This window comes from Eucalyptus grandis, chromosome 11, assembly GCF_016545825.1.
Source record: "Eucalyptus grandis isolate ANBG69807.140 chromosome 11, ASM1654582v1, whole genome shotgun sequence".
NCBI classification, from domain to species: domain Eukaryota; kingdom Viridiplantae; phylum Streptophyta; class Magnoliopsida; order Myrtales; family Myrtaceae; genus Eucalyptus; species Eucalyptus grandis.
Window position 1 is genome coordinate 36,087,624 of NC_052622.1, and position 13,695 is coordinate 36,101,318.

Here is a 13,695-nt window from a genome sequence, read left to right on the forward strand (position 1 = left end):
CTTGCTTTGAACAACAAGAACACTTAAATCCAATCTAATGTTCAACCACAGGCATTCACCCGCTTCGAACCTAATCCATCTTCTTGAAAACCATGCACCAGCACCAGCACCAGCAGGAGAAGAAGGGCACACTTTTCGTGCCTCCTTTGCTCTTATACATGTTAGCCTAATCACAAATCAAAGTACCTGCAGGAGAAGAAGGGCACACTTTTCGTGCCTCCTTTGCTCTTATACATGTTAGCCTAATCACAAATCAAACTTTCTCTGAAAGAGCAAAAAGAAGATTGAAGCTTGCATCAACATGCTCTCTATTACTCGTCTATAGATGATTTCATGATACTTTTTGTCGTTTTCATTCTGCTTTTTCCTCCCCTTTTCATCATCAGTATATGTTTTTGGATTTAGCAGATGAGACCCCCTTGCACTGACAAGACGAACAATAGACGGGGTCCTTGGGCTACTGAAGAAGACCCAAGGACGATCGTTCAAGGGACCGGAAATTGGGGCCTTGCCCCCCGAAAAGCAGGTAACGTTGGCATAGTGTTTCGTAACATTAATCAAAAGTTGGATCTAGAGATTGCGGACCCAATTGTGAGACCACTTTTCACGCATCTCACAATGTCTGATTGCTATGCCTGACTAAATTGTGCAGGTCTTAGAAGATGTGGGAAAAGTTGCAAGCCCAGATGGAGCAATTACCATCAACCAGATTCGAAGCATGAGGTCTTCACACCACAGGAAGAGGAGCTCATAATCAGGCTCCATGTAATCATAGGCAGCAGGTGCATCGCCAAGAATTGAAAATTTTGTACTTTGCGAAATTCTCATCAATCTTTGACTGCTATTGAAAATGTTCCAACTATTTTCATTTAACTTGGTTTATGGATGATTTTATAAGATAAAGTTTATTTGAGACTGATTTAAAAGCAGTAAGGTGTCTCTCTTCACAGATATATAAACAATGGTTTGGTTTTAGGTGGTCCATCATCGCCCAGCAACTTCCAGGGAGGACTGACAACGATGTGAAGAACCACTGGAATACCAAGCTCCGGAAGAAGCTGAAAGAGATGGGGATTGACCCGGTTACGCACAAGCCTTTCTCTCAAGTCCTGAGAGACTATGGAAACATAGACGGCACCACGAGAGAAAGCCAAATCGGGTCCATGGATCCACCCCAAGCATTTTCAGACCTAAACACCCACCAAACACCACCAAACGTAACAAGTAGAACTGACACAGACACTGCCCAAAACAATCACTCCCTAGACCTTCTTGCCCAGCTTCATGCCATAAAGTTGGTCACAGAAGCCTCAACTTGCTCTGCACATGGCAAAGCGACATTCATGCCTTTGAATACCTCGTCCTTGCCTCCCACTTCTTCCTCTTCCACCCGGTCCGCAGCACTGCAGAGCTTCAGATGGAGTGATTTTCTTATTGAAGACCCAACTTTGCCAGCTGAACTTTCGAAGGAAGGGATCAGGATGAGACCACAGAGTGAGATCAAGAATGAGGGCAGAGAGGAAGGTAATGAGACAGGAGGTTTTCATCAGAATGGCACAAGCAATGGCCATAAAGGGTCATCAATTCCATCCTCAGATGGTTCATTTGTGGAATCCATTTTGAACCAGAACGAGGAGATGTTCATGGAGTTTCCTGAACTATGGGAGGAGCCACTCTACTAATTAAACTAAGGCACTGAACTGCTAAATTTCCTAACTAGAATTGAGATGGGATTTCTGCTAAAGAAGTACAAAATAATGGAGTTCCAAAGTGTTCAGCACCTGCTAAACATCTTCTTATGTGGTGGGTTCATACTTTTGTCATAGACAGAATGGTATGCGCTGATAATGTATTCCAGCACCTGCTAAACATCTTCTTATGTGGTGGGTTCATACTTTTGTCATAGACAGAATGGTATGCGCTGATAATGTATTCCATTTCATAAAGTTGACATCAGAACTGGGGGAATCGGTCTCCACGCTTGAATCGCCAAGAGGAAGCCCATTTCTGCTGCAACATAGAAGCCCAACATTAATTTACTCATCGGCCCTCTCAGCACTACCTGAGCTCATTGCTGTGACCCAAAAGCTCATCAAAATGGGCCTGCTTCATGGGTTTCACTCCAAAATAGTGGGTAGGCAACAGACGCTCTTCTTCCAATGTGAAATAGCACTCATCATACCCAAAAGAGGAAATTCCAAAATAAAAGACGAAAATATGGCATTCTTTTTGGGCTAATGAAAATAGGTAGGCATGCGAGAGGTGTGAGCCATTGCTCTACGCTGCGTAAGAGCAGTTACCTAATTTAGCAATCTTATCCTAGAGGAACCTCAGTTGTCCTTCCTCGAATTGAAAGAGATGCTCTTAACCTTTGGTAAAAGCTTGTGGGAAAAATTGACATTTCATGCGCACACTTGTCGATCTAGGAAAGGTCAACTTTCATTTTGGTGACTCGATACCTTGGCTTTATAGTGACGAGATTGTTGGGTAATCCCTTTCGTATCATATGTAACATCATTTGCCATATATAATAATAATAATTAATTAATAGAAATAATTAAAATAATCCTATCAATATCAATGAAGTTCGTTTTTAGACATTTCTCGGCTGATAATAAGGAATTAGAAATGCAAACGTAGAATCATTTTCCAAAGCCTCTTTCCTTGTAGTGAACAATCAAGTTTCTTGCTTGACATTATTCTAGTTTAATAAAAACCGGGTAATTGGTTTCTTGATTAATGTCCAAGTTCTTTCACAGAAGAAAATTTTAGTGGGATATAATAAGAAATTTGAAGTTGTAGCAAGTATAAAAATGTGTACAGTGCATGCGACTAGTCCATCCTTGAACGATGAAGTGAGTGTAAACATCTTTGCGTGGAGCCTTTGAAATGTAATCTTCAAGCGCTTGGGGTTTTGACACGTCCTGGAATCCACTGCAGCTCGATAACGTGCACAGGACATCCCTTCATCTTCTTAAGTTCTTTGCTTTCATCAGCTACCACCTTCTTTATCTGGCAAGGCACATACTTTTAAACATCACATGCATCTTGCCCAACAAACCAATAGTCCCATCTCCTTTTCTTTTTGTTGGGTATGTAACAGTGAAGTGTGATATTGACATGAGGAACATCACTTCATATTCTTATGTAGCATGTGCAGGTTTTAGATGACGTAGGATTGGACACTTGTTAGAGAGAGAGAAAGAGAGAGAGAGGCACATGAAGAAAACAGCCACTTTAGGGACTGTCCAAAGAGACTTTATAGGGCGTATGATGGCTGCTGATCTGCACAGCAGATTTCTGCTAAGCAAGTTAGGCAAGAGCTTGTGGAGGGAGGCCAATACGAACATCGACAGCTTATTCTGACATGCAATAATTCCACCAGACCAACCGAGAAAGAATTGACGAGTAACGAATAGGAATTCTAAATCTAAGATAGCGATTGCGATCTTTCTAAGCCGTTCGGGCGAAGAACGAGCGAGTACTTTTATTTTTCGTCGTGTTCTTGCTGTGACATATACGAAGTGCAGAAAACATCCGTCCACTCTACTCATATGCGCGAAACGAACACCGCTTTTAAGTATTGGTGTCGAGATATCAGATTCTTCATACTGATTAAAGTAGGTGTCTGATTGTTCTTATCCGCAGCAAAAAAATTTCACGGGTCCACGCAATGTATCTTGGCACATATTTTGCATGTATGGCCCTGTTTCTGAATCCTTGATACTGCAAGAGAGAGAAAAAGGCCGATACCATCCAGGTACCTTCTCTCTCCCGGAGTCCAGAAAGGGCAAGAGCTCAAAGACTAGTTTGACAAATTTTAAGTCTGGAAATATTTGAACTCGGGAGCAACATCACAGCTTTAATGGATCTTCTTTGACTTTTCTTGCTCTGGCCCTTTCTATTTTGTTCCAACTCCTCGTGGAGTGTGTACCCTACAACTTGTGTGGCTTGGCATGACTCACACAAATTAAAAGTGGTCAGGATTACACACTTCTCAGATATATAATTTTTGTCTAGGGTTTACAAGTTCTTGTATGCACACGCCTTTTTTAGTTAACGTGATTCATCTATGTATGTGAACCCGGAAAATAAAGAAGGTCGAATGATATCTTCCATTGCAAGACTAGGGGCCTCCAAAGTGAGGAGATGACTGCACGATGAAGTTTCTCTTCACTTTTGACTCCAACAGGACCCATCGAGATTTTATTTGTCTTATGTCTCCATTCCTTTTACTAGCAAAAGATGACACCTTTTTATTTCAACCTCGCTTAAGTAACTGCTATTCCAATACAAATGCAATTTTTCAAGCTCTATAGATAGAAATCTAGATAAACGAGAGAATATTTAGAATTATTATTAAGTCCATCGTAGTGCAAGTATCTTTTATCTTACATTACATGCGAAATGAGTATATCGCAAGGACCGGATCTTTATCTGTATCCTTTAATATCTCAAAAGAAATGTTCTATCAACAAGGGTAAAAACACGTCGTTGCTTTAACAGAGCTACCTAGAGTATGTTCATTTATTTACATGGGGAAGGAGGGAACATAATGGCTTGACATTCATATCGTTTGGGCAGAAAAAAAAAAAAACAATTTTCAGCTAAAGAGTGAAAAATTGGTGGGTCAGATTCAGAGGGTAGAAGGCACTAGAGAAATCTCATGCTCAGCTTTACGCTGCTGCTTCTGCACCTCTTTCTTCCAGAGTAAATTTCCTCTTCACCCAACTAATGAATGGCAATAATAATTGAAAAAAAGCTTGCAGCTTTCACTGCATGCGTAACATCACACAAACATGGGACGCAGTCTCACCAGCTTTCGGGGTCCCCACTCGCTCTCCCTCCCTCCCTCCCCCTCTCTCTCTCTCTCTGTCTCTGTGCGTTTCACAGTTCGTTCTCAACGTTAGAAAAGGCAATGTGCGCAGTGCCCACCACTTTCCTCTACCTGCAGGCAGAAACTCTCTCTCTCTCTCTAACACATACACACTATGATCACCCACTAATGTCCCTATCTCAACCTCTAGTGTCCACACTCTGTTTCTCCTAATCACTACATAAACAGCCCTGTCAGCCTGCAAAGCTAGACCTCCCCAACCTCCATCACTCACTTGACTCGCTCTCTCACTCCTTCAAAAGCTTCAGAACCAACTCTCATCAGTCATGGCCGAGGGAGAAGATTATAAGCTGTAAAAAAAGAGAAAAAGAAAGGATGAAACAAGGAAAGTTTCCGCCTTTTTGTTAGCTGAGCTCTCGGATCAGATTCCTGTACGGCGGTTGATTCTGGGTCCGTGTCAAAAGATGGATCCTCCAATTGTCAATGAATCTTCGTTCTCCGCTGCGAACCCATCTTCCTACAGTTTGGCTGAGATTTGGCCGTTCAATGGGGAGCCGGGTAATGGCGGGTTGGGGCTCCGAATGGGGAATTTGAGCGGGTTCTTGGATGGTCAGATGAACCGGGACGGGTCGGCGGAGGTGTCCACCGTGACGGAGCAAAGCGGTGGTGGAGGAATTGGGAGGAAGAGGAAGGATGTGAGTTCGGAGGACGAGTCCTCCAAAATGGTGTCCACTAGTAGTGCCAATGATCTGGTTCGTTACTCTGTTTTTCTTTTGCTTCTTATATGAAGGTTCTGTCTTGTGCGTGCGTGTTTCCTTTTCCTTCTTTGAAACTGGGAATTCTCTGTTTCGTTGGCGAGAAAATGGAAGGCAGAAAAAAAGGGAACATTTTGTCTAGAGTTTGTGGTGTGTTAAATTGGATGTATGACCTTCTGAGCTGCCGCTTTGCTCATCTGGCCAAAAAAAAAAAAAAAAAAACTGGAAATTCGATAGTCCGGGTGTTATTTTCTTCACTGGTTTAGTTGCTGGAAATGAAGAACTCTGTTAGCTTTGAATTGTGTTCCTTTTGGTTCCATGAATTGGATCATAGATGTGAATTTACTTAAAGCTAGCAAATTATAAAGTCGATGATGTGGCCAGTTCATTGAGATTCGGCTGCTGCAAAAGCACAAATTGTCTTACTCTTGTGATCTTGGGGAGCAAATTCAAAATTCAGTGTCATTGATCAGTAATATCATATTCTTTGCTGGGAATTTCAGTTGTGACACCGCAATATCACTGTCAAAATTCATATTTTTCAGCCAGTTAGAAAATATTGAAGAGGATCAACTTATAGACGGAAGTGTTCAAGGCCCCATCTTCATCCAAAGTGTGTTCAAAGAATTACGGAGTAATTTAACACATCGCAGTTGATCTTTGGGTTATATTTCTGGGAATGATGGTTTGTGCTTTATTTCTATAGAACATGTCAAATGGAAAGCGCATAAAGTCACTGGTTTCAAGGCATGACAATGGTGGATCAAGAGCTGAAGGAGAATCAAGTTCTGCTGCTGGTGATAAGCAGGCTGGACAGATTGCAAAGCCCTCTGAACCACCAAAGAAGGATTATATTCATGTCAGAGCACGAAGAGGCCAAGCTACAGATAGTCATAGCCTAGCTGAGAGAGTAAGTCAAATTCTTCGATTCACTAAAATACTCTCAAAGTTTCAGAGGAGTCAATAAAACTGTGTCATATGTGCTCTATAATTCATTTTCCAATTTCATCTCACATGGTCTATTTGGCTGAGCATAAGGCACAAGCGATTCGGTTTAAGTGCTTTTACAAGCTCTTTCGGTGTCCCATCTTATTTGGCAGGCAAGGAGAGAAAAGATCAGTGAGCGGATGAAGATTCTTCAAGACTTAGTCCCTGGATGCAACAAGGTGTCTCATGATTTTCAAATTTTATAATGATGTTTTAGTATTTAGATAATTTGCGATTATCACTTGCAAGATTTCCAGCTTTTGATCGGGTCATCCGAGTTGTTCTTAATATTTCCTTTTGATCAGGTTATTGGAAAAGCACTCATCCTTGATGAGATTATCAACTACATTCAGTCACTGCAGAATCAGGTCGAGGTAATTTTCCATCTTAAGCATTTCATCAACACTATGACTTTGGATTTTTTGTGCTAACAAACTGATATGATTGTTGTAGTTCTTATCAATGAAGCTTGAAGCAGTCAATTCAAGGATGAACATCAATCCTACTATTGATGGATTTCCAGCAAAAGATGTGAGTTTTAGTTGAACAACTTCTAAAATATTCAGATAGCCTTTGAACATAAAAGTATGAAGTACCTTCTGAGACTTGATAATGAAGACTGGTGTTCCTGTATGTTGTTTTCATTGTGCTCCAGTTTGCATGATAATTTTAAACGGCTGAATTGGCCAGGTAAGCAAAATTTCTTGCATGATGTGACTTGTGGATGCCATTAGAACTTGGTAGGGTTTTTTTCTAGTCTATCGAGGGGAACCAATAGTGCCATCTGGGGGCCTGTGAGAGAGGGCAAGCCCTCTCAGAGTAGAGTATACGTGATGCATGCCCTTCAGAATGGAGGAGGACCATGGTAGCTCAGATCTTGAAAGCATGCGTCACGTTTGGGAACGAGGAGGAGGACTATGGTAGCTCAGATCTTGATATGCGTCGCATTTGGGAATGAGAAGCAACTATCTTTAATGAAGTACCATTTAAGCTTTGTTACTGGTTTAGAAGAATTATGGTGTGATAGAGAAATGTTGTGCCTTAAAATTCAAAACAACTAGGTATAGGTTGAGGTCAAAGAAGCTCGTCTTAGATTTGCTAAAAGCAAGTATTAGAATGATCATATTCACTTTTCTGATGGTATTACCATGGTGAGAAGGTGCATTATTGACCAAATAGGAAAAGCTGTATATTATATTAGATGAGTCAGCCACATTATGAAGGGGTTACATTGAGAGATGAGAGTTAGAGATAGAGAGTTCATGTATGATCTTTGTATCCTTAAAATTGTTGGCACTCTAAAAGCTTTGCCCACAATACCGGAAGATCAATGGGAACGTCTTGAAGTTTGCTCTCATTTTGGACACGCAGAATAACCTAGGCAGAACCACATGCAACAAGCCCAGATGGAGTAACTGCTACTTACGGATGAGGCAGTCTCCAACTCTCCTACTCTATCAAAGCACAAGCTCCTTCCCTACAAATATGGAACTTAGGTTTCTGTTTTAGGGTTTCATCCACTGTTCTCTTTTTGGATCTGCTCATTACAAAGTGGATGTGTGTTTCATTAATGAGTCTTGTATGTCACTATAATGGGTCCAGTCAGTGATCTTCAGTGATTTTCATCTAACACTCACTGATTTTGCCCTCCTGCTTATATTGACAGTCAGTATTTTTGGTGCACTTTTTACTCATTTTTTTTCCTACTGCTTAATACTGCCTCTCACTTTGGTACCCTGCACGGTAGATCTGTGAATATAGAACAAAATCTCTTGGAAGCTATGCATTAAGTTCAGTAGCAGGTTCCGTGTTCTTCTAAATCAAGTGGCCTTTTGGATTTCAGCTTGGTGGGCAGCCATTTGATGCAACTGGGGTGATGCATGCTTCGCAAGCAGCAAGACAGTACAGTCAAGGATCGCAATCAGAATGGTTGCATATGCAGTTAGGTGGGGGTTTCGAGAGGCCGATGTGATCTCAAGAAGCACGGCACACTGGATCTAAAAGCACTGTGGAATAAGATGGCTGTGAGAGATTATTCACCAAAGAGAAATTACATCCTGCGCATGAATTATTACACACGCCCCATTGATTTATAATGTCGTAGATCCATCTCTTTGTAGAAAGCGCATCTGGTTCCATACAACATCTTAAGTGTATTTAATGTGATTACTTTTTGATTTTCTTTTGCACTCAGAAGGTCAATTTCTAGTGGAAATTCTGAACATCATTAGTTAGATGATTAAAGGATCGTGCTTTTGTGAGATCAGTAGTGAAATATAGTTCTGCTAGCTTTCCTCCAATCACTGGTGCCGATAGATGACTTGGAATTACATATGCATATTAAGTGTATTTGATGTGATTACTTTTTGATTTCCTTTTGCACTCAGAAGGTAAATTTCTAGTGGAAATTCTGAACATCATTAGTTAGATGATTAAAGGATCGTGCTTTGTGAGATCAGTAGTGAAATGTAGTTCTGCTAGCTTTCCTCCAATCTCTATTGTGGAACCGACCAAAAAAAAAAAAATCTCTATCGTGGATCAAGTAATGACTTTCCAGTACAGGTGTTAAATGGGTGGGTCGAGTCGGGTCAGGTTTGGGTTGGATCATTAATGATCCGATCCAAATTGATCCATTAATCCATTTATAATCCATTTATTGCTAATGTAAATTTTCCGACCCATGTCCGACCCATTTAACTAAACTTAAAAAAACTTACTTCTTATATATATGTTTAAAAAAAAATGATATTGCTAAAATAGTTTTATACAACACAAATTTAATGGACAATTTTTATAATTTTTAAAATAATTATTTTCAAAAATCGAATTTTAATTATTTTTTTAAAATTAAATTTTTAATTATTTTTTTAAATATAATCTTTAATTTTTAATTTTCTTTTTTTTTTTGTTCTTCTTCTTCTTCTTTGGCCGGCCATCGGGCCTCGAGCTCGCTAGATCCGGTGAGCTAGAGCCTCTTTAGCCGTAGGCAAGGCCTCCACCTCACCAAATCGGGCGAGCTCAAGGCTCATCGGCACGGCGAGCTCGAGCTCGCCTCGTCGGATCGGGTGAGCGAGCTCAAGCTCGCCAGACATCGGTGAGCTCGAGGCTCGCCGGCCATTACCGTGTTGGCGACCGGAGGAAAAAGAAAGAAAAGAAAAAGAAAAGAAAATTAAAAAAAATAATTATAATTTTGATTTTTATAAAAAAATATTTTTGTAAAGTTAAATAGAGAAGATAGTCTCTCTCTATAAATTGGTTCACTTTTAATGGGTTGATAAATTGGTCTAAGCAGACCTATTCAAGACTCATATATTTTAAAATAGCCTCTTTATTTTTAAAACCCATTATGAATGCTTTGAGAAATAAGACTTGACCTATTAACGACTCATTTTGACACCTCTCCTTTCTAGCAAGCCACCGCTATATTCATTTCATTAGGATTTGATAACCTTTAATGACATCTTCTATAGGGTGGTTAGTCAAGATGCGAAACAACAATCTAAATTTTGGAAAAACATCATAATTACAATGAACAACGTACAAATATTAGCATATAAAGTCACCGCAAACAATATTCTAATTTTGGCAGAAAAGTCAACTCGGACTTATTAAGAGGATTCTTGCCAACCAAGAAGGCAGGAATTCTAACCTCGAGAGGGGTAAGCAGACACGGACAACTTGGGCAGAAGCACGTTCGACAGATAGAGAATGGCTTAAGCTCCTGGCAACTACTTAAAAATCAAGGATTGAACCCAATAGGGGACCTTCACGCCAGATCGTGAAAACGACGCCGTCCTTTGAAGATCAACCCGGTCGTCCTTGATCCTATCCGGCTTGTTCAATGCCACATACCTTCCCAAATGCTCTCGTGAAACCTTCTGTCTTAGAGGCACCAAATAGGTTTATGAGGCGAAGAGAACTTCTGGGATTGATTTGTAAGGCCTTAGTCTCTTTGGCGATGGAAAGTAGATTTCTTGCCATAAGGTTAATTTGAGAAATTATTTCAGTAGCTTCCATCACTTCTATCTTTTTCTGTTCCGTATCCACACGAAATACTATTCCATCCACTCATAAAAGTTAAAGTTTCTTGGCAGATCATACCCATATTACTTGCTAGGGTAACCTTAAAATGAAAGATAGGATTACGGTGCATACACTAACATAAATGTAGATCTCCGGACTAACAAATTACGTATGAACAGCATGTAATATGTTTCAATGGACCCTCAATAGAAGTCGATTTATCTCCATTAACCTTAAAGACCATTATAATATGTTTTAATGGACCCTCCACCTTGTATCATTCTAGTCAAACGTCTTTTCAAATCATACATTTGAGAAGTGTTAGTTCCATAAAAAGGGAAATTGTTGTAATAAAATCCCATATCATTTTTGCAGTTGGAAAATGAATAAAATTGCTTATCAGGGTCAGGTCCATGGAATTAATCAACTATCCATTCACATCTGCATTCTTAGTTCTCCATTCCCTAAAGGTTGGATCCGTCAATTGAGCATGTGGAAAGTACCCATTGATATATCCCAATCGGTCTTTGTCAAGAATAGACTTCTCAACAACTTGGGACCATAAGGTATAATTGGTGTTGTCCAACTTAACGCCAATCTATGCAGCGAAAGAATCGTTGTTTGATGTTTGGGTTAGAGTGTGATTTTGGGTCAAGACTTGTATCATCTAGGTCGCTAAGTCATTAAGGATGGCAATTGTAGAAAGACTCTCGTCATGTTGTTGGCGCGCAAATCGGCTTTTTCTCACATGGTATTTGATCAGGTCTAGTTACTTCCTTTTTAGTTCTTGGATCGAGGTTTGTCATAGCAGAAAACCATAGGATCTTTCCTCTGATACTATGATGATTAGAGATGTTTTTCTGTCTTCAATATCTTTTCTGAATAGATACAAAAACATATATAGTTATATAGAGAAATAACTACCAAAAGCTATTTTAGGCTATGCACTATCTTGGTTAAGAATCTACTTAATCCTCAAAATAAGAACATTATACAACACAAATTTAGCAATTTCTCCATTAGTCGTAATTGGCGATTCATGCTTACCCTCCCCCTCAAGTTGGTGTATAGATATCACCAATGCCTAACTTGTCAAATGAGTTGTAGAAAATCTTACCAGGGACAACTTTGGTGAGTATATCTCTCGGTTTTCAGATTTAAATGAGAATCATACTATCTTGGCACCTAGATTTTGTTTGATCAAATGTTAATCCATCTCACTGTGTTTAGTATAGTCATGTTGGACTGAAAAAATATATTGTAACCAGAAAATAATAACTCCGAAAAAAATGATAACAAAATAAATAAATAAGAGGTGAGGTATGACTAACTGAATCTCCTTAAAACAATTACTTCTTACCAATGATGCTACTTAGCATCATGAACTATGCATCCCAAGATAAAATACATTGAACCTGTTTTAATTAGCACTATACAAGTAGAACACACTTAAAGAAAAATTGAAGTGAGAAGAGGCGGGTGATTGAAGGAATGAAGAATAGTTCAAATCTACTAATAGAGTTTGAGAAGTCATGTACTAAAGAGATACATGAATTAATGATGTTAAATAAATACATAAATTCAAGAGATACATGAATTGAAGAGATACATGAATTGGGGAGATTAAGTCCTTACAAAAAGTGTAATCAAGTTGTAGAAATTATCAAATTGGTATGATCGACTCCTTTTGTTAATTTTGTCCAACTTGGCTAACAAAAAAATATTGACATGGCTTATTCTTATTATTTTAGCATAAAGCTAGAATGACGTTATTTCAGTCCAAATCTTTTTTTAATCCAAGTTTCATGTAAATTAAATTAGAAAATCATCTAAATTTAAAATAAAAAAAGCCGAGAAACCAAGCTTGATTTTTCCCTATTTATTTTTTAAAAAAGATTAGCTTATTTGTTAATATAATTTAAAAATAAATTCTTATAAAAATCAAATTTGGATCGAGACAGACATTATTTTAGCCACATCATTCCTAGTTGGATAGAAAAAATAATAAGAACAACCAAGGTTAATCGAGTTAGACAAAATTAATAGAAAAATTTGACTACATAAATCTGAAAATTTTGGTGACTTAATTATAAGTTTTGAGATTTAATTACAATTTCTAAATAAACTTCATGACCTTCCATGCATGCAATCCTTAAAACATTTTCGCAAGACGCAGCCCACATTGTCCTATAAAATAATGGAGTGTGCTTGCATGACGGCACCGTTACTTTTGATAAGTAACGGTGCAACCTAGGCCATCCATTTTATCTTATCTACTATGGGCAACCAGAACAAAAAATCACGGTTTTGTATTTGTGTAAGAAACAAATCTAATGACATTATTCAAGAAAAGGAAGTCTAAGAGGTAATTGACTACAAGTTTTAGATGTTGGAATATTGTCCGAAATAAAATAAATGATATTTAATAATTCATAAATGAAGAATGCTAAATACCCAATGTGCACATAACATAGATAAATTGGACTCTCAATTTTTTTTTTTTTTTAAAGTTTATTTCTTTTTACCAAACAATTAGCCATGGACTTGATTTTTCTCCGGTGTCACTTCATTACCCTAATATGTTGTCATCGAATATTTGTAAATAAAAATACACCATAAAATATATGTAGAAAAGGAAAAATATTTTAGGATACGAGCTCATAGCCATGAATGCTTAATTTGAGCCGCAACAAACAACAATGGATTTGAGTCGCAAAGCTTGCAACTGTCGTGTCCTATAGATCCTTTTGAGTCATGAAAGTTGAGATCATAGTTGCTCAATTTGAGCTCTTGATTATGGTAAAACTTAATTAGTGATCATGTAAATAATTACGAATCATAAATTTTATATTGTAATAGGTATTTATTGGTTTTATTCACTTTAATCATTTTCCTCATTTAATTTTTATCATATAAGGAATCTCACTATCATCCTTTTAAGGGATATTTCCGTCCTAATTTTCGAATGAAATCGGCTAAGCAATTTAACCGGTATCCTTGGGAAATCACTTGGCAGGGAAGGCACCGTCTCTTGTTTAAGGGGGACGGTGCCCTTACCCGAGCATTACTCTAAAATAATCGAACCCTGCCGTC

General features: G+C 38.6%; 2 protein-coding genes across 2 annotated transcripts; both read left to right on the top strand.

Moving 5' to 3' along the window:
* Positions 1 to 408: 408 nt before the first annotated feature.
* LOC104427829 (transcription factor MYB35) lies at positions 409 to 1,682 on the top strand. The gene is made up of 3 exons (XM_010040852.1): positions 409 to 526; positions 653 to 782; positions 977 to 1,682. The coding sequence occupies exons 1-3, from the start codon at positions 409 to 411 to the stop codon at positions 1,680 to 1,682; spliced, it is 954 nt and encodes a 317-aa protein (XP_010039154.1).
* Positions 1,683 to 4,905: 3,223 nt separating this feature from the next.
* On the top strand, positions 4,906 to 8,823 carry LOC104426324 (transcription factor bHLH79). The gene is made up of 6 exons (XM_010039323.3): positions 4,906 to 5,589; positions 6,299 to 6,502; positions 6,693 to 6,758; positions 6,885 to 6,953; positions 7,033 to 7,110; positions 8,423 to 8,823. The coding sequence occupies exons 1-6, from the start codon at positions 5,302 to 5,304 to the stop codon at positions 8,549 to 8,551; spliced, it is 834 nt and encodes a 277-aa protein (XP_010037625.2). The 5' UTR covers positions 4,906 to 5,301; the 3' UTR covers positions 8,552 to 8,823.
* The last annotated feature ends 4,872 nt before the right edge of the window (positions 8,824 to 13,695 follow it).